General features: G+C 38.0%; 2 protein-coding genes across 2 annotated transcripts; both read right to left on the reverse strand.

Moving 5' to 3' along the window:
• Positions 1–636: 636 nt before the first annotated feature.
• On the reverse strand, positions 637–3,190 carry ppil1 (peptidylprolyl isomerase (cyclophilin)-like 1). Its single transcript, XM_080773366.1, has 4 exons — positions 3,029–3,190; positions 2,145–2,299; positions 1,078–1,146; positions 637–929 (listed from the first exon to the last, which is right to left on the reverse strand). The coding sequence occupies exons 1-4, from the start codon at positions 3,082–3,084 to the stop codon at positions 709–711; spliced, it is 501 nt and encodes a 166-aa protein (XP_080629492.1). The 5' UTR covers positions 3,085–3,190; the 3' UTR covers positions 637–708.
• Positions 3,191–4,097: 907 nt separating this feature from the next.
• slc6a11a (solute carrier family 6 member 11a) lies at positions 4,098–17,541 on the reverse strand. The gene is made up of 15 exons (XM_080776888.1): positions 17,368–17,541; positions 16,565–16,752; positions 15,416–15,550; positions 14,445–14,585; positions 12,005–12,092; positions 9,931–10,063; positions 9,445–9,579; positions 9,151–9,254; positions 8,787–8,911; positions 8,513–8,625; positions 8,277–8,414; positions 7,527–7,629; positions 6,933–7,033; positions 6,258–6,434; positions 4,098–5,807 (listed from the first exon to the last, which is right to left on the reverse strand). The coding sequence occupies exons 1-15, from the start codon at positions 17,373–17,375 to the stop codon at positions 5,658–5,660; spliced, it is 1,839 nt and encodes a 612-aa protein (XP_080633014.1). The 5' UTR covers positions 17,376–17,541; the 3' UTR covers positions 4,098–5,657.
• Between the last annotated feature and the right edge of the window lie 3,934 nt (positions 17,542–21,475).

The following is a 21,475-nucleotide window of genomic DNA, read 5'->3' on the forward strand; positions in this document are numbered from 1 at the left end:
GTTTGGCCAGTATGAGATGATGCATGATGATAAGAGCTGATAGTTCCTCTAAATATGACGTAAATTAAACGCCATTGACTCTGAAGGGAAAACTTATGTCATGTAAACGAGCAAATGGGCTAACCAATCACATGTTGGTGGGAGCGCTTGGCCAATAAGGGACCACCTTATGTACCATTATGTAGCAATGTCAAATGTCCGCTAACATAAATTGATGTACAATGACAAGAGCGCCCCTCATTTGTTTTACATAGTGCACCTTGACAACAGCCTGCATTGTTACTCGTTAGTCAACAGTTTCCGTTTGAGTCTGACCTCACAGTGCATGTTGCCCCCAACCGACCATCAGGGGCCCATATATGGGGTACGCTGAGGTCATCAATATGATGCTTCACAAAAAGATTAGTCTGAGCAGGGTCAAGCAATTTAAACTGTGGGTTCCAGATGATGTGGCAGAGCTGGACATACAATGATGATACACATGATGTACAAACAAAATGTTTTGTACAATTCTTGTATTCATATTTATAGCAACTGAGCATTATGCAACCGAGATGACCTATTTGGCTATTTCTGTCTGTTTCACTATTTTGGATAGGTCATATTCAGAAAGAAAATATACTTAAATTCCTTAAGTAGACTTAAAACAAAAGCCAATTTATTTATTTAAACAAAAAACAAAGAGTATAAAAAAGCATCAAGATTTGTTTAACAGGCCACATTTGTCCTGAGAATTTTTATATCATCGGTTGGCCGGTCTTGAGTGTTGGTCTCCACCATTCCAATGCGATTCAACACACTCATTCCTTGGTACACTCTTCCAAAAATACTGTGCTTTCCATCCAACCACTGAGTGGCTCCTAGGGTGAGGAAGAACTGGCTTCCATTTGTGTCCGGTCCTGAATTGGCCATCGCCAGAATACCTGCACCTTAGGCACACAAATGAAATGAAGACCATTTAGGTGCAAAAGCACAATTCTATAAGCTATAGTAGGTCTTTTTCACCTCAATTCATGTCATGGTAAAGAGAATTGCCACAATTTAAAATGTCAATGTATTTGATATATTTTTAGTTACCTGTGAATTTTAGTTCAGGATGCAACTCGTCTTCAAACTGTTTACCAAATATGGATGCTCCACCTCGACCTGTTGAATGAGACAGAAAAACATGCAAATACTGAATTTACTGATTACATTTTTAAACAAGAGTTTAAATATTACACATAAAGATGCCTTTATTTTGTGGCCTATATGACTTCATGGGGCTGGCCTATAGACAAAATCAAATTTCACAATGTTTTTGACCAAATATCTGAACCGATATTTTGATGATATCGTATTGTGATATACATTTCCTGTAAATCTTTAAAAAATAGACAATCTACAAGCACACAACATTATGTCACAACGTCATGTGACTGGATGTTAAACAATAATATTTATGGATATATCCAGCCCTATGCTTTGCTTTCTCTCTGTAATCATGGTGAAGTAAAATAACAGTTGGTAGCAGAGCATCAATTAGTTGATTTTTAATGATACTTGCAGGTACCAGTAAGACGCGCAAACGCGGGAAGCGAACGCAGCTGAGACCCTGCAGATCATGTCTGTCTGTGTGTCTGTCCCGCTGTTACTGTATATGTGGACCTGGCCCCTTTTGTGCCCATACATGGAGCTGAGTGGACCTGGCCCCTTTTGTGCCCATATATGGAGCTGAGTGATTGCTGATGTAACACACTCCATATTTGGATAGCGGGACAGACACACGGACACACAGACAGACAGACAGACAGACAGACATGATCTGCTAGGTCTCATAGTAAGTGCTCACTGCGTTCGCAATGAATAAGATCCTCTTCTTTCTCCTTTTTTCTTTTATGAATTATGTAAAATAGTACAAGGTAAAATGAATATAATCATGTAAAACCATAAATTACATTAAATTAATTAATATGAAATGAGTATCCTACTTGCTGTACAGAACCACATTTTGCTGGTACTGTGGCATCTTATTCAAGTAATAAGATAGGCCAGGCTAGGAAGGCTAGGAATTATTGCTTTTCAGTAAAGCTAACTCAGTAGCTTCAACACAGCCTAATAACCACATGGACGGTCTGGAGTGTGTGTGACTGTGATCAACCCACCTGTTCCTGTTGGGTCTCCACCTTGTACCATGAAGTCTTTGATTATCCGATGAAACTTGGTGTTGTTGAAGTATCCCCTTCTGGCCAACTCAGCAAAGTTTTTGCAGGACTTAGGGGCATGTCTCCAGTAAAGTTCCAGCACAATTGACCCCATACTGTAAAACATGAACATTTGTCTCAGCACTGTTTCACAGTTTTGGTTGTGTACAGTGTCTAACTTTATACAAAAGCATTAACTTAAAAGTAGTGACGCTGCCCAATAGTCCGGCAGCTGGGCTTGTGGGGTGGGAAATGTGGTCTTTTTATTGGCCTAAAATATTGTCTATATACATGCATTCATGAATCCACTTGCTGTCAGTATTGAGCAATTTTTTATAGGAGTTTCGAGTTGTGACCCTACCATTAACATCCAATATAAGGCAAAAGTCAAACTTTCCTTATGATTTAAGTGTCATCATGTCATGTCATGATTATGAATCCATTCCACACTGATGTGTGTGTGTGTGTGTGTGTGTGTGTGTGTGTGTGTGTCTTTGTCATTTCATGTAAGTTGAAGGTTGAATGTATGAGTGTGTTCAATTCAACTTTCCCAATTTGTTTTTACATTTAGGAAAAACAATGTTTACGTGCCCAGTCTGTCCACTCTGCACCCATATTTAGCCCTACATGTTAAAATGTTAAAAAAGATAAGTGAACGCTCGACCTGATAAATGTGATCCCATTCCCATAGACACAAATCACCATCGCTTGACTGGTGGCTCATGTGTTTTTTCTTTTACATACTAAGTTTGATTCATGGACAATTGGACATGGTTCCAAGCCAAGCTAAATAGCTACCATTTGAACTGAAATAAGTACGATAGCTGCATTAATTTAATACTTACGTTGTCTCTAAAGTAACTGTGGGTGGTTGCCATGAATCTTGGGGTATCCCTGTCATTACTAGACTATAATAGTCGCACAAAAGCAAAATAAATGATAAAACAGCGCGTTATTAGCAACATAGGAGGAGCGGGAGCATGAGTGAGTGAACTGAAGAACTCAACCTCAACACACCGGAACCACACTCACACACGCTACTTCTGACTCACGCTCCAACTTCTACTGCCACCTACTGGACAAATAAAGTATAACGTTATGCCATCCTCTTATAATATTACACCATTGCTGAAAATAGGGGACTTTGGAAATTGGAATAGCGGAGCTGGCGTTACATAGAAGACAAATGCATCTGGAATATAGGCAGGGTTTTTTGTAATTAATTTGTAATGCTATACCGACCGACGTTTGTGCACAGCAACACTCTTGAAAACGAAATATTGCATTGTAATAAAATATCCTAATATGAAACGGCATGCAGTGCCAAAACACAACAATACATGTCCAGACAGAGCATGTGAATTGGTCCTTCTGTTTTTCACACATCCAGCAGAGAAAATACATTTCACTGTTAATGTTGTAATCTTTCCGGGGTGTAATTAACAGACTGAAATATGATATAAGCGTGTATTTTAAACAAATGAAATCTAGGGATTTCTTTCATTGATGATTGCCTTACACAAGGTTGCCTGCAGAGGTCACCAACAGTAACAATTTGAGTCCTGACTGTTAATCTTTGCCATGAGATTAAGGTGGATGCTTAGGCTACACACTTCATAGAGTACAACATTGTAGACATAGTTAGGATAATAATATAATAATATCTAATTTTGGAGGGAACCAGGGAGATAAACGAATTTAAAATTGATTAGAAAGGAGGGATGGTGAATTTTACAAATTATAAACATATGCTGGCACCAGGACCGGTGTATTATGCATGTCTTTTTAAAAGAAAGCAACATCTTCCATGATATCACAGCTATAAGCACAATTAAATGAAAAACAGATGAAAAACTAACCGATAAACGATAAATGATATGTATAAAACAAAACGTATTGAATAAATAAATCATATTTAAACACTTTCTTTATTAATTTCCTACATGTAGAAATAAGAGACAGTTACCTCAAGACAGACTCATACAACAAAGCATAATAACTTCAAAATACAAAAAAACGAAATCAAATGAATGAGGAAATTCAATAAAATCAAAAACAATCTTTCTCTTAGCTGTTATTTGAATCCCACTGTCCATCTTTATCACAAGGCATGTTACTTGTTAGTCCCACATCCCTTACAGACCTGTCAGTGTAGATTCCAAATCAGGGCTTATTTCTAATTCTAAATGTAACTAATATTTGAATTTCTCTTGTTTGTGAAGTTTTCTAAAGATAGACAAACAGATAATAAGGGGTGATATGCATCGGTTTTCTTAGTACATTCCCTTGGATTATACCATCAAATATATTTAGCTTTTCTGGAGTTATACCTTACCTACGTGACGTGTATTTGTGTTTTAGCCAATTACAGTATATTTTAAGAGCCTAAGATGGGTGTTTGCTCTTTCTGTTTAGGGCATCTCGGCAAGCGCCTTTTACTATCAACATCTTCCTGTAAAGTGAAAATCCTCTAATGTTAAACAAAACATAGTGTGTAAGTCAACATTAAAAACAACTAATGGTAAAGACTGACATGAGCCAGAATGCTATCAATAAGTAGGTCAACAAGCATTCTGGTAAAAATGATCTGTTAACCATACATTTCACTATGTAATCAAATTTTCCCCGTTCCTATTTCTGCAGAGTGCTGCAAGTTCTGGCGTTCTATTTTGATATTTAAATTGATTTGATCAGCCCATGGTGTCTAACACAACAGTATACTGTTTACTTAATCACTATGATTGAGTCATACTTAATCATAATACTACATCATACTTAATCATTATGATTAAGTATCATGAGAATGCTATACTGTATGTTCCTTCTCTTACTTGATCCTCATGTGCTTGTAATAATCGTAAGTAGAACCAGTCCCTGAGGAAGATGTGTTGCTTTTGGTGAATTCCTTTGGAATTACAATTCTGGCCCCTTATTGTTCTTTACCAGGAAAACCCAGTGCTATTAATGAACAGATTACTGTTACTTGAGAGAAGACAGCTGGGTTAAAGCTTTGTTCTAGTTTGAAAACGTAAACAAATAAAGCAAATTTGATCTTTGCTATTATTTTGATCCGAACCACTACATTAAAGCAGATATATAAAACTAAATGTGTTTAATTGAAATAAAATGAATGGCTAATAAATAACATCTGAATCTTCATATAAACAGTATTGTATAAATTGAATACATTCTGTATAAAAAATACAGTCATCTCAGGCATCTCAATGAATGCCACACTGAGGTTTGTCTTCTATAAAATGTCAATAGACAACACTTTTCGTTGTAAAATTCTCACCGAAACAATAGAGGCCAACAGAGAATGTTCATTATGACAATGTATTTGCGTTACCTAATGTCAGGTATTGTGCTGAAAATGATTATGTACCGGTATACTCTGCAGCATGATTTCCTAAAAACATGAAAATACTTTACTTGTAAAATAATTACAGGTAAAGTATTTTTTTAAACAATTTCTCACAATTTTATCTCGATATCAGCTCCACCACTTTCCTTGTAGTCATTGTTGGCAAGAAGAAGAGAGCCATTTAGGTTCAAAGGACATTGCTCTGATGTTTGCTTTGGACTCTCAGGCATGTTTCCAGGGTGACAGAGTAGTTTGAGCCTCTGCAGGAATATGTGTTGATGTGAAAACAATCACAACATTGGTTAACAATTAGACTAGAAAATGAGACTAACAAACATGTTATTATTAAATTATGTTACTTCATTAAGAGAGAATAATCTAATTGTATATAGCATAGGCCTCAAATCAAATTCAAATAAGTGTGTCAAGTGTTTAACCTTGGCAGAAATCTGATTAGCAAATTACCCTAACCCGAACCCAAACAACTCAATTAGAAACAGATGCAGAACAATTGTGTACTGTATTAATTCTCAACAAAACAGGAATCATAGGATCCTGGCTGTCCTGAATCGCAAAAGTATTGCTAAACAAATCCCCCAATATTTCCAAATCTTGTTCCACTTTTGTTATTATGAATTTACCTTTATCCGTGTAAAATTATATAAGACATGTAGATAAGTAGGCACATTATATAGAACGTTTTGTCTTACCTGCCATATAGTCCCACTCCCTTTCATCTGAGACACCTTGAAGACAATCCATAGAGGTACCAAGAAAACACAGAAGAGTCCAAGGCACCAGCCTAAAGCATAAGCCCAGTTTGGGTACACATAGGTGTTGTTGAACTTCAGAGGCTTGTACTTCACCACTGAAAAGATGAAGGTACTCTGATGGGAGCAATAAAACGGCATGTTTTCATACAGTTCAATTCATTGTTATTAGTTTTTTCCCCATTGTTTTAATCTGTGGAATATATACTGTTCAGTGATGTGTTCTTCAAATACTTAGTCTAAACTCTTTACTGCTTAGGGCGACCTTGGACGAGTTTTGAGCAAAGTCACAGACTGCCAAGGACGACTTTGGACAATTAGTAGGTTACTCTTTTTTATGACTTGGGGCATTTTTTTCAAAACAGACCAATCCTGCAAACTTTGGAAGCCAATCGAAATGTAATATGATCACATGATATATGAGATAGGCCTACTGTGTACCGATTTGCGTGATGTATGGATAAAATCTGAACCTGAAGGAACTAATATCAACGTCAGATAAATTATGTAAATGCACTTAGTAGGAGTTTTGTCCCCTCAGCCTCAGCCAAACTAATTCTAATCAAATAACTAGCTTATTTATCCTTGAAGGGATCAAATAATATGTCAACTCACCAGACAAATGGTAGGAGTAATATATAGCCAGCAATACTTCATCAGCGGCCAGGGCCGATAGCCAATCATATCTTCAATGTTGTCATAGAGGCGATCTGCACCTGCAAATACATGTCGAACACGCGACTCACTGTCAGGCCAAAGCCTATATATAATTATTATTATGGATACCAACATAATAATGTGTGCACAATAGAATAATGTGTACCATCTGAGCCAACACCAAATACATGGAAGGAAGGCAACAGTACAGTACAGTACAGTACAGTACAGTACAGTACAGTACAGTACAGTACAGTACAGTACAGTACAGTACAGTACAGTACAGTACAGTACAGTACAGTACACAAATCAAATCCTAAAGGCCAATTTAATTTATACTTACGTTGAATGACTGTGTTGCTCGACAAATAATTGATTTACAAATGAGACTGAGAAGCTTATTGTCCAAACTCAAGATCACTAGAGTTGCTTATCGAACAACAGGCTGAAGTTTACCCGTTGTTTCTAAACAATTCACAAACCACAGAAAACTAATCCTAATGCATTGTAAGATTACCCTTCACAGAAAGGTTGATCATTTTGAAGACTTACCATATATCCAACCAATGGCAACTGACTGGCAAACCGAGAGCAGAAGTAGGTTATTGCCACTGCAAACGTAATGGTCAAAAAGTTGGAGGAAATACAAGCCCCCCTGCAAGAAATGAGATGGTATGATATTGATATAGACAAATTTACTCAAATAGTAAATCCATTATAGACATATCACACAACCTGAACTTTGAACATTCTGCGGATTTTCTGTTGCCTCTGTGCGTTCTGAAGCCTTTTGAGCTGCAATGAAAACAGGCTGCTGGCAAATGATTATGTCATATATGGGATTAGTGGACTCTTACCTCACAGTCCACAGGCAAATCAGAGCAACAGAGAAACAGAGAAAATCTACTGAATATTAAAAGTTCAGGGTTTTTTTTTTTTATTAATAAATAATCGGATCAAATTTCAATAATAAAAAAATAATCAATTGTTTGGTGGAAAATGTTATTACCGTATTGTTATTGTTATTATCTCTCTCTATCTCTCATATATATATATATATATATATATATATATATATGTTGCAGCCCAATCAGACAGGTTAACTATTTCCTATGCTATGCACAGCTTTGTGTGTCTGTGTGTCCATAGCACGGAATGCTATGATTTGATTGGCTGAGCACAGAATGTGATAATCCATGATGATAAGAGCGCCCCTCACTTCACACAAGTGTGAAGCTATAGAATTTCTTATTGCCCACGATGCAGGACAGGTCACTTGTAACTAATGTAGGCAGGTCTCACCTCTGTGACAAGTAGGAGACCAAGAAGAAAGCAAACCAAGCAGAGACACAGTAACAGCAGCTCTCTGCGATATCCTTTCCGAAAAGTAGTTGGGAACATGTCTGTTACCGAAGTCATCAGGCACTCCAGGCTGACAAACTGTTAGTGAGACATCAGTGTGATGATAAAGATTGAAAGGTGCCCTGTGACTCATTCAAACTAACATTTAATATAATAAAACCTTTTATCTCACTCACCTGTGTATCTGCGCCCAGCAAGATGACCATGACAAAGAAGCATATAGACCATAACTGAGGTAAAGGCATCATGGCTACCGCCCGGGGATAAGCGATAAATGCCAAGCCAGGACCTGCATTTACATAGATATTTATTTAGTGAAATGAATGAGATGATTTTTTTCCTAGGAATTAATAAATCTAATTGCATACCTCAGAATATTTCCAGAGTATTGCTCTTATGTAGTCCATACATCTATATTTGGTATAACATTATGTGTTATGATGCTCTTACCAGTAGCAGCCACTTCAGATATTGGCAGTCCCTGTTCATATGACATGAAGCCCAAAACAGAAAAGATGGCAAAACCTGCTACAAAGCTGGTGCCACCATTCACCAAACATAGAACAAAAGTATCCCTGGAAAATGAATAGCCATGTAATATCAATTAATCAATCAATCAATCTTTGTCTTGCATTTGCAATTGTCTTGCAGTTATTGCTATGATGATGATGATGATGATGATGATTACCGGTATATACTTTATTAAGTAAGAAAAATTGGTTATCTTTACAAAACATCTCTATATATCTTTTCAACAAAAAGCATAAAGCGCTGGGTTCAAATATAAAAGATGCACAGGTGGGTTATAGCTTACCTATAACAGTTATTATTATACTGGTTGTAGCTGCCCAGTGCAGTCAAGCTCCCCTGACAAATGCCAAAAGAGAAGAGCACCTGTGCACCAGCATCCATCCATACCTAAAAATAGATTCAAAGGTAGACAGTTATGACCATAAACATGTTCTCCATGAATGGTCATAACTGACAAAGTTATTTAACCGTTTAAGTGCATACACTCATACAGTATGTTCAAACTTTAAAGTGAAGCCAGGTGCCAGCTTTTCTTGGTTATTGTGTCAAATGTTTGACTTGCTGATTCAGTACTTACTTGGGGGTCCACCAGCCTTATGGGATCAGGGTACAGGTAGAAAGCTATGCCATTCGCGGCTCCAGGTAAAGTCAGTCCTCGGGCCAAAAGAACCACCAACATTACATAAGGGAAGGTGGCTGTAAAGTAAACAACCTATCAACAGAAAGGACAGTGGTCGTGTTGGCACAGACAAAGTCAACTTCTGTTATCATAACATTCTTTTCCTCTCTGAAAATCTGTTGTGATAAAATAAACGTGTTTTATGTTTGTCTGCCCTTAATCATGTACATGCATGCTCGCTCGCACGCACGCACGCACGCACACAGAACACACACACACACACACACACACACACACACACACACACACACACACACACACACACACACACACACACACACACACACACACACACACACACACACACACACACACACACACACACACACACACACACACACACACACACACACACACACACACACACATATATTCTGGGACTACCTTTCCAGTGGATTTGACTCCCTTCCAAACACAGAAGTAACACAGTGTCCAGGCCAGGATGAGACACAGGACCAACTCCCACCGCAGGCTACCAATTTCCTCAATTCCTCCTGATATGCTCAGTACTCGTCTCCTGAAAGAGGAGTCAGGAGTGGATGAAGTATTTTGCCAAAGTACTGGTCTGGGACAACATTTCACAACAGGAAAGCGTTAACACGTTGGAGGCTGCAGTGGTAGGCAACAGGAGGCCCATGGGCCAGAATTGTCCGGCAGCGATAATAAATGGCCCGGCAAATAAATAATTGACAGTAGTTCTCTCTTTTGGATTAAAACAAAACTAAGTTTCACATGCCTTAAACAATACACTGTTTCACTCAGTTGTAAGAAGAGACCTTGAACAATGAAAGAGTTCCTGTTCGTAAGGAGGTGTGTCTTGATAATATTTTCTATTTTAGCTTAACTAAATATCATCTGTGCCACATTCAAGGAAAGTGCCTGCACAAACTTATTACCAAAAAAAATAATATATATATATATATATACAGTGCCGTTTCTACGGGGGGGCACTAGGGGGCACTGCCCCCCCAGATAGACTTTGTGCCCCCCCAGTCCAGAACCCTACCCCACCATTATTTTTAATGTTTTACAGGTTTAAAATATATATAATGTGTTATTTTCATGTTCTTTGTGTTTATAATAAATTTACATTTTCTAATTAATTCATAGTAATAAAAATGCAATAATAACAAGTACACTGGCACCTATAGTCGGTGCACCTAGTCGGATTCGTTTTGATGCAGCGCACCAAAAGCTACGTCATTACCTGTGTGACTTCAGTCCATGCTTCAGTCACAGTGAAAACAAACCCAAACCGGTAAAATTGAATCATGGATATTAGGAACTGGCTCAAAGCCAAAACACCAAACTCTATAAACCCACCAGCACCTTCAGAAAGGCAGACTGATGACGATACTGAAACCAACACCATGTCGCCTGTTGTTGTTAATATTGCGGGCCATTGCGGGGAGTCGAGCACCGAGCACTACTAAATGCACAACGAAATTCGGTCGTCGGATGGGGTTCGCGAGTGTCGGATAGCATTATTCCAGTGAGGCAGAGGGCTGCTGTCGCAACTTCCACAGCAGCAGCTCAACTTTCGGACCTCCACCACCACCGCATGCTTCTCCACCAGAGGTTCTTGGTTCTGGCACACCGTCACTGAATCAGGTAAAACGGGACAAATACCCAAGTAGCCTTCGGGCGCGTTCGGAAATAGCGCACTGAGCCCACTGTGCAATGCAAACTAATAGGAGAGTGTGCTCCGGTGTGGTATTTCCGAACGCGCCCTTCATAATGGCAAACGTGCAATCTGCAGACGCGCAGATCCCCCCCCCCCTTTGCCTCCCGACATAAATACACTATATAGACTTGTTGTTTTTGGTTGGTGCATAAACTTTTACTCATATTCCCCTACCGTGGAGATGGCCACATATAAAAGACACTATAAGCCTAAATGCTCAACTATTTGTTGGTGATTAATGGTTGGTGCATAGGCTATAGTCTTTTTTTCTACTTTCCTCCCGCCGTGGAGATGCTCATTGTGTTCATTGTGTTGTTGGTGCGATGCGATCGTGTTTCCACATGACAGTATATAGGCTATGTTTGTTTGTTTGTTCTGTTGGCTACAATAATTAGGCTATATTATTTGTTTTGGTGTATAATTGGAACCTATACTTGTAGCCCTTCTCCAAGCCTTTTGTGTTGTTTTATTGTATAGGCCAATGTGAGAGCTTAATTGCTATATATGGATGTGAACTTGAAAAATCAAGTGCCCCCCTTGGAAATATGAATGCCCCCCTGCTGATTATTCCCTGGATACGGCACTGTATATATATATATATATATATAACACAAAAACTAGTCCCTTTAGGAGCATTTAGTCCAAGAGGCTGGAAATCTATTTATTATAGAAATAGTATTTAGGCCTACAGTGCTACTACATCCACGAGCACATATGACACAAATGTGCTGGTAAAGAAGAAAATGGTTAGACAAACAAGTAAATTAAGCTTACTCCCAGAACTCTGTGGCAGGAGATGTTGCATTTACAGGTGCTGTCCAATTGGCAGACACATTCCTTTTGTCAAATTCAACACATGCATCTATGAAGAAACATAAGGGGGGTGGGGGGTAGTTAATTTAATATAGACAGAATTAAATGCAGGTAAAACAATCATATTGTACAATTAACAGCTAATGTATCCTATTTATCCAATTATCAGGAAATTCCTTCAGTTGTCATATTACGGTACATAAATATGTAAATGTTTCCCCTGAAGGTACAGTATATCACGAGAACAACTTGAGAGATTTTGTGTAGAACGCACCAAGTACTGTGCAACTCAGGTCTGTTTTACTAAGTATAGACTACAGGGTCTAAGACTCTAAAGTGGTTAAACTGAAGTGATTTATGATTTATAAAAATATTCCAATAATTTTAAGTATTCTGCAGAACCGCTGACAGCACCCTAGAGTCACTTTGAATGTTTCCTTGGATTGCGTACTAACCACTAACCAGAATAACATGTATAGCATATACAGTCCAAACTGTATAGCACAGCAAAGGTGTCATGGTCTCTACCCTCCCAATTCCCCTAATTCCTCTCACCAGAGACTTGATTGCCCTGAGTTGGTTCACCAGCGAGGTCCACCTGAGCCTGGTCTGCTAATGATCTAAAGACTCATGCTGTTTGTCTTTCTCTTTGCTGAATTATTATGTCAGGTCTTTCGGTTTTGTGTTCAAATGTTGTGTTTATGCTGAGAGTGTTTATGACTATGTTGTTATTTATGTTGTGTAGGTGAATGTTGAGTAAACTCTAAGTCCAGTTTCATTAGCTTCCTGTGTTTGGTGGTGTTCCACAACAAAGACCTCACACATAAATCGCACTGCCGATCCGACCCGTATGTCTGAGTCATAGCATCGGAGGCCCATATATGGAGCTGACTGATTTGATTATGTCTGATGCCCTGACGACACATTAAGGTTAAACAACACATACATCCATATTTGGGGAGTAGCTGTATTTGGTTAAAGCTTCTTCATAGTGACATGAGCGTGACAATATGGTCCGCCCGCCCGTCGACGGGTCAGCTTAAGCTAATTTTATAATATTTAAGAAAAAAGATGTCTATGGCTGATGAACATGTTCATCACAAGCTGGCATGACGATTACCTCTGGACATGACATAAAGGAAACAGCAGTTTACTTTACTTAAGGTTAGTTCCCAGAGATACAGGAAGAAGTCTCTATGGCTATAATTATAGCCTTATTCTCTGTTTAAATAAGCCTGGAGGACAAGGGGTCACCAGTCAACAGACAACAGTTACTTAACTATCATCAGCCAGGCCTCCAGCTGTGAGCCTCAGAGCATGTGGCATAGCTTCATGAATCATGACAGAACTATAACCCTCATCCACAGCTAGCATTACACAAGAATCACTTATCTCAGTTAATCAGTATTGACATTCAATATCTCCTTCACAACTTGATATAGTTGTAAAGTTGTGAACTTGATATAAGTATCCTTTTGCTTCAGTTCATAACCATTTATAGTTGCATAATTTGTTTTTGTAGGCTAGTTCAATTACTGAATGAAAAAGCTTTAGGGAAGAAACTGTTTAAAAAAATATGAAACAAAAATACAAGGACTATAATCTTCTCAGTTGGTCAAGACTAGAGTAATTAGTATTTGTAAATACTAATTTACAAATCATGATTGATCCTCATTGGGGGAAATCATTATGCACACCTATATGGAAATACATGATGTCTCTATCATGTTCTTTGATAAAGAGAAAGGTGAGCACTTATCAGAAGAATAGTTCACAGTTCACGTGTATTGGGAGCACTGGCAGAAATAGTTTATTAGAAAGGATCACCAGCACTTACTTTAGTTGGTCCTTTTAGGATTTCATGTTTATTTGTCAAACGCCCAAGCACACAAGTTCATACACAACGGACGTCTTGGCCCGCAGGAATATACAAAATCAAAATACAAAATCCGTTGTGTATGATCTGCTGTGCTGTGTCATTCTGACTAAATAAACAAGAAATGGTCGGTCTCTCTCTCTCTCTCTCTTTTTTTTTTTTTTTTTTTAGAGAATAGCTCATTCAGAATGCAGAAAGCTGCTAGTTATAACTAGAATCACGAAAGCTGAATACATTACTCCAATTCTCACGTGCACTGGCTTCCATTGAGCATATAATTGATTTAATCTTTAAACTACTCAGTGGTTTAGGGCCAAAATAATACATCTCTGACTTGAGATGTGTCTGGTTGTCCAGAGTCGGTCTGTTCCCAGAGTTAAAACATTACAGTGTTTAGTTATTGCCACACAAATAAAATAGTTGGAACAAACTTCCAGAGGATCAGAGGCTTAGCCTATGTGCCCACACATAATGAAATGAAACAATGTATGTTCCTACTAAACCACGTCAACCTGGTATATTTACCTGTGTTCCAGGCATTCTTGCAGCTGGCCCATGGAACCTCTGCACTGAAGGCATAAAACAGGTAGAAGAAAGCCCAGGCCTGGATGATGATGTAAGACACTGCAGCATATGCAATCACTACCTGGGTGGCATAGCCGATCCCTGAAGAGACAGAAGTAACCTGGTGACTCAGGATGAACTTTTATTCGGAAAAGCTGACGAGATTACCTACACACAGTGTGAGCATGGTCAAAATGAGACAAGTGGTTATCAAAATCCAAGACTAGACCAGGGAACATAAATTATACAGAGGTTCCCAAACATTTTCATGTCAAATTGATGAGATGCAGTCTGTGATGCGCTTGCCACAATAGTTCATATTGTCCCTGACACATTACCCTGTCAGCCTCATCCTTCAGACAGACAGACAGACAGACAGACAGACAGACAGACAGACAGACAGACAGACAGACAGACGGACAGACGGACAGACGGACAGACGGACAGACGGACAGACGGCCAGACAGACGGACGGACGGCCGGCCAGCCAGCCAGCCAGCCAGCCAGCCAGCCAGCCAGCCAGCCATTTCAAAATATGGTGCCAAGGGACAGGATTTTTGTTTTTAGTATAGATTCAGTACCGAATTATATAATGTCTATACTGGGGAGAGATCTGAATTCTGAATAGCCATTCTTATACTCCTTGCCTTGGGTGGCTACAGTAACTTCTATCAGATGAAATAATAGGGCAATAACTAATAAATGCCCCTGGAAATGCCTCACTTTGAGAAGTGTGTGTGTGTGTGTGTGTGTGTGTGTGTGTGTGTGTGTGTGTGTGTGTGTGTGTGTGTGTGTGTGTGTGTGTGTGTGTGTGTGCGTGCGTGCGTGCGTGCGTGCGTGCGTGCGTGCGTGCGTGCGTGTGTGCGTGTGTGTGTGTGTGTGTGTGTGTGTGCTGTTTGTTGTTTGCTTGTCTTTGGAGTGTCTTTTCTGACCTTCAAATAGGGGGCAGAAGTGTCTCCAACAGGTGATACATCCCTGAGATGTGTACTGCCCCATGGTAGTCTCAAGGAGGAACATTGGAATCCCACAGGTGAGCAAGAACAGGACATATGGAATCAGAAATGCACCTGTAAATCACATACCTCAGTTGAAAAACATATCCACTGACTGCTTTCATGTCTCATATTCTCACACACACAACTGAGGTCAGTTAAGGTAATGGGTCAAAATCGATGTTTCCACTTAGGGAGCAAGTTTGACCAGATGATGCCCAAATCAACTTCCATATAAATCCTATATGGCGTTAATTTAGATGCTATAGTTAGTACAATATATTTAAATATCATCGTGTCATATTTAGACAAGCAATATCCACTTTTCACACACTGTTTTCCATAACAAATGGGAATACATGTTTTTAAAATGTGCTGTATCGGTCATGCAGTGCAGCCGTCAGGTCACGAGGAAGCTGTCCAGAGAGTTTGTACAACAGACTCAGATGATGCAACTGTTTCGGAGGTGCACTACATAGACATGTGGTTCCAATTTGGGGATGATTGGATCTACGTTCATGATATATGGCGTTTTTGTTTTAGAAATAGTTTTAAGGGAATTATACAGGCAAATGGTATGGAATATGAAAACCCTGTTTGAGGCCATTGTCCCATATATCATGGAGTACTTATTGAAAGGAATCACATTTCTACAACAAACTTGTGACTTTTTAAGCATTTGTGGGCATGTCTATAGCAGGGCTGTCAACACTCCTGAATCCGGAAGGAGACTCCTGAATTGTCATTTCTCCTTATTTTCTCTTGGATTGGGGGATATCCGTGGCTTTGCACGGCAACCCGTGTCAGAATTAAACTGTGCATGTGCAGTTAATTGATCAACCTAGATGCTAAATCTTATTTTGAGACTAACTTAACAGTTATTGGGATGTATGTACAGCAGAATTCCTTACATATTTTCAAAAGAATATGACTGCCACTTAAATGTTCCACACGGATGTGATACATAACTGCTTCCAAAATAATTTCTTGGAACCTCTTGGAGGTTGTGTTCTCTCTCACACATACTTAAAATACCAATGTTGAAACAAATGTAAATATACTATATTTATGCAAATAAATCATTCTTGCCTCCTCCATTTTTGTAACACAGATACGGGAACCTCCACAGGTTGCCCAGCCCAACCAAGGTTCCCGCCACAGCAAGCAGAAACTCCACTTTGTTAGCCCACTGGCCTCGGTCCAGTAGAAGTTGTCCTTTCTTTACCAGACCGTTTTCTTGGCTAGATCCTCCATGGTCGTTTCTTTTAGGACATTCCCTTTTCATGTTCACAAAGAGACAGGCAGAGACAGGCTGGATAAAATATCAGTAGAATGAAAGTTGGCATGGAATACTGTACTTCATCCATGACAGCAGGAACAAAACAAGCCAGAAATGCCCCAGGTTATTATGACTGTGTTTTAAGCTCTATTTATGTACAGCTGAACTTGAGCATGCAGCCTTATCAAGGCTGCATGGAAGGTCAACTGTGGATGTCATTATTAGTATAAATGTGTTTTTCTTTTTTCCAATTATGTGTGAACGACGAACGTTTTAAATTCAGCTTAGACAAAAATAATTGTCTGTTCATAACTTGTCTGTCTTGCACATTTGAAAAAGAAAAGCAAAACTCCCCAATATTTGAATAAAAACGACTTATTTCATCTTAAAAAATGTCAGCAACACCTGTTCCCTTATATCTTTTTAATCTAGCACTTATCTTCTACTGTTCTTTTCTTCTTAACAGAAGTTTGTTTCATTTCTTTATCTAAAGCAACTTTGGGTACTTAGAAAAGCGTTATAAAAAAATCTGATCTATTATTATTATTATTAATAGTATTCTCCTAAATCTTATAATAGATACATGTGTATAAACTAAAGTAGGCCTACTTACCCTTCCATGACAGAGTATCCCTGTAGCCTTGAACAACAATAACAAACTGATCAGTATTCCTCTCAGCCAGCGTGCTCTACAGGATCTTTAGAAAGGCAAGATGTCATGAGCAGGACCAGAGTAGGAATTTAGGAAACAAAGAGACATTGTTATCACTTCTTTTTGAAAAATGCCTAAATCCTTCACTCTTCATGATGTTTTAACGATAAAGACAGGCAGGTTGGCTTATGACAAGCCCCCAGGGCATCACTTCCTTGCTGTATTTTTCCACTGAGACACGAGCTTCAGCTTGGGGTGAGATTGGCTCAGTTGCTAACAACTAAACCAAATCAGCTGAGCCTTCTTTGGCATGGCAGAGCTTTTAATTAGTTCAGTTATTTGGTTGATTAGGAACTTGCCATTCCATATAATAAGGGTTAATAATAATCAGGATTCAATAATAATAATATTCTGCATGCTGTACAACATTAAACATGCAACAAGCAAAAATGAGATATTTGGGACCAAATACCTCAGTATTGATATTGTGACAACATATTTAAGCCTTGAGAGTTTTTGCCAAATAATCATTGGTGATACAGTATGTCTATATAATAAGTTGGTAAAGGCAAATAAGAAAATGACTATAGAACAGTCAGTTCAGAAAATTATATCACTTTACTGTAATGAAAAGCCTTAAAACCCAAGAAAAAACAACACTTATGCCATATCATAATATATGGTATCCAAAGTCCAAGACTATATGTTGTCTCATATCACAATATCGACATTGTCCAGTCAGGTAGACTGGAACAAAAGTGACTAAAATGTTATGTGTGAGGTAAGGGAATTGAAGTCATAATTTTCACATAATTTCTGTGAGGTCAGTGGGTCTAGGCTTTGAGTTGACATCTTTTAACACATAGAGAACATTGAGAGGTAAATAAACTGGAAGTTTCAGTTGATCGAGTTTCAAATGGTACATTCAATGATCAAATAACAGCACTACAAGTTTCGTGACGTCTTATGTATTGTCCAGTTACCTTTAGGGGCTTGTTCTTCTGTTACACCTAACTAAATTATTAAGAGGAGGCTGTATGCCAGGCAGTGACACCCAAATATACGGTAGAAACAATAAAAGCTCTGCTTTATTTGTGAGGATCTTGTTTTCATACAATGATAATCAAATAACCATAAAACAAGACAGACAGACAAATCAACACAAGACTGTGTAAGGCATATATTTACAGTTGGCTGGAAAATATGTATTAATAACAAAGACCATGCTCACTGAACATTTATATAATTAAAATGAGTTTACACACAGGCAGATGCAAGTGCATGCTCAAAAGAAGTCAAACAATATACACCTGCAAAGCAGTTATTAAATAATCATTTCTGATGGAAAACATTGTGATGTCCACTGTGAAAGTAATTTGTTCTGAGAAGTTTTATCAGTTGCAGGTGGCTACATATTTTCAAACAAAGGTTTCCCACTTTGAATGATACAAAGTAAATATTTTCCTAACAGCCACATGCACATTTTGTGCATATCTCAGCTGCTAGTTATGGCTAATTCATACTTAATTGTATGACTTGTTGTAAACAACACATTTTCAACCAAATAATTGTGTTTGAAAATCTGTTGTTTTAACAGAGCAACATGGTCATATAACAAACAATAAATTAGGTGTTTGGAACTGTAATATTTATTCATTCAACATAGGTAGGCTACCCCCTGCATGCGTGCACATACACACGGTACTCACCACGCACACACGCACGCACACTTTAGATGGCGTTCTAATAATTTCACCATCTTCACATCTTTAAGTTCTCTTTCAAACACTGTCAATGCATGCATGCGTGTGTGTGTGTGTGTGTGTGTGTGTGTGTGTGTGTGTGTGTGTGCATGTGTGTCTGTTTGTAATACATTGGTTTTCAGAATCAACAGCCTAAAGGTATGTATACAGTAGTCTGCAACGACAGTTCTTTCAAACAAAATTTATATGAGAATGCTTCAGCAGCGCATGAAATAGCTTAGAAAATGTTCTACAAATACATCAAAATTACATTGTAAATGCTCTACCTTTAAAGAAATTACACATAATAGGAATTTCTTTACTTTAATGCGTTTATTGTTACTCCGAAGGACATTAAAGATATGAGAGTAATACAATGTTGATGTTTAATACTTTCATAGGTGGATTTTTTAATAATGGCAATTACATTTTTGTCAGAGGTTTTGGACAATCTGTCTGTAGATGAGTAACATTTGGCATGCTCACTTGGTATTTCATACAGGATGGGATGGAGAGCAGTACACAGTCAAATCCTCAGTGTTGATCACTGAAAGGGTTAGTTCAGATTTTTTAACTTAAAGCTGTAGGAAATTATTAATATAGTGGTTGCAAATGTATTAATGTATTGCCTGAGTCCATTGTACACGATACAATCATGATACAATTGATGTAAGTATGACATGATGTACGAGTACACCCTCTGGACATGATGTACAAGTACACCCTCTGGACATGATGTACAAGTACACCCCCTGGACATGATGTACAAGTACAACCCCTGGACATGACGCTAGTATGTTGCAGGAATTTACCCTAATCCAACCCTTAATATTAAGTAGTAGCCTAGTAATATTTAGTGGGGAGCACTGGAGGCCACTCATTAAAAATGAATATATCCACAAAAGTAGATTAATTTGTATTGTTGACCTGTTTCTATACTTTCGTTCAACTTTGACCCCTCTGTCACATGGAACAAACATTTTTTTTGTGCTGCTGGCATAGTAATACTGCACACTGGACCGGAACTACTTAATATTCACCAAAACCAGAATTTCCATCACAGGACTCAGGCAATCAATTAATACCTTTGCAACCAGTATATTAATGGCAAGTATATTTCCTACAGCTTTAAGTCCAAAATCTGAACTAACCCTTTAACAGATATTTTTGCACCAAAAGAGGGATTCCAGGGTTGATGATTTAACCATTTGTAACTCCATGTGTACAAATGTAACCAAATGGACCCATACATTAATACTCAGGATTTTACATCATATAGATACCTCCCCTTTTAGAACTCACTTCTACTGAAATACCCGAGGGCAGTGGTGGAAAAAGTACTGAAATGTTTTTCTTAAGTAAAAGTATCAATACTACTACTGTAGAAATACTCTTTATGCAGAATTTTCGGTTATTTTCAAATGGCCGATATCACTTTATAGGCTGAAGTGGTAAATGTATGTTTTGTAATAATAATCAAAATCTACAAAGTAACCAATAAGTACATTTTTCAAATAAATGTAGTGTTAAAGTACAATATTTGTATCTGATATGTAGTGGAGTAGAAGTAAAAGTACTGAAATTAGGAAATACTCCAGCAAAGTAGGCTACAAATAGCCTACCACAAAATTGTACTTAAGTACAGTACTTGAGTAAATGTACTTAGTTACTTTCCACCACTGCCTGAGGGGTTTTCATACTACAATCTAACAAATGGCACAAAATTTGCTTTTTCTTAGTCATCTGTAATGGAAAAAATGAGAAGACCTCCACTGCATACTGATATATAAGCTATGAATTGAATAAATAAATAAATACACACACACACACACACACACACACACACACACACACACACACACACACACACACATTGTTACAATAAATATATGAAGAAACTTGGTTTCATTTTCAAATTTTCAAATTGTGACAAAAATGTTAACACTTTTTCCCTCTTACAGCAAAAAAGCATTTAGCGTTGGTAAACCAATTCATTCTATACATTCAGATCATAAAGTAGAATCTACAATATAGGAGGAAGTCTTTGCAGTCCTTCATGTCCTGGCTTTTAAAAATGCTCAGGGACATTTGGCACTCTTTCATTTGAAGTCACAAAATCTTAAGTCACTAAATTTGGCTAATGCAACCTGTATACAAATAAACATTAATCCATCACAAAAACCACTACGCACAGGCTCTGAAAGATAATAACATGAATATTATGGACCCATAAATGTACATTGCCAACAAGGTCATATCACACACCCCTGACAGATAAAACTAAATAACAAATAGGTTTAAAAAACAAAATGAAAAATACTTGAGAT

The sequence above is a fragment of the Protomyctophum bolini genome (assembly GCF_963924005.1).
Source record: "Protomyctophum bolini genome assembly, chromosome: 2".
Taxonomy (NCBI): Eukaryota; Metazoa; Chordata; class Actinopteri; order Myctophiformes; family Myctophidae; genus Protomyctophum; species Protomyctophum bolini.

Coding starts and splice junctions, on each gene's coding strand:
- ppil1 (XM_080773366.1), bottom strand. CDS start 3,084: ATGACAGGGATACCCCAAGATTCATGGCAACCACCCACAGTTACTTTA. Junction 2,300..3,028: donor ACAGTTACTTTAGAGACAAC/GTAAGTATTAAA, acceptor CATGTTTTACAG/TATGGGGTCAATTGTGCTGG. Junction 930..1,077: donor TCCTGAACTAAAATTCACAG/GTAACTAAAAAT, acceptor TGTGTGCCTAAG/GTGCAGGTATTCTGGCGATG.
- slc6a11a (XM_080776888.1), bottom strand. Junction 15,551..16,564: donor GTGTTACAAAAATGGAGGAG/GCAAGAATGATT, acceptor TGTGATTTACAG/GTGCATTTCTGATTCCATAT. Junction 8,415..8,512: donor TGCTGGGCGCAGATACACAG/GTGAGTGAGATA, acceptor TCTCACTAACAG/TTTGTCAGCCTGGAGTGCCT.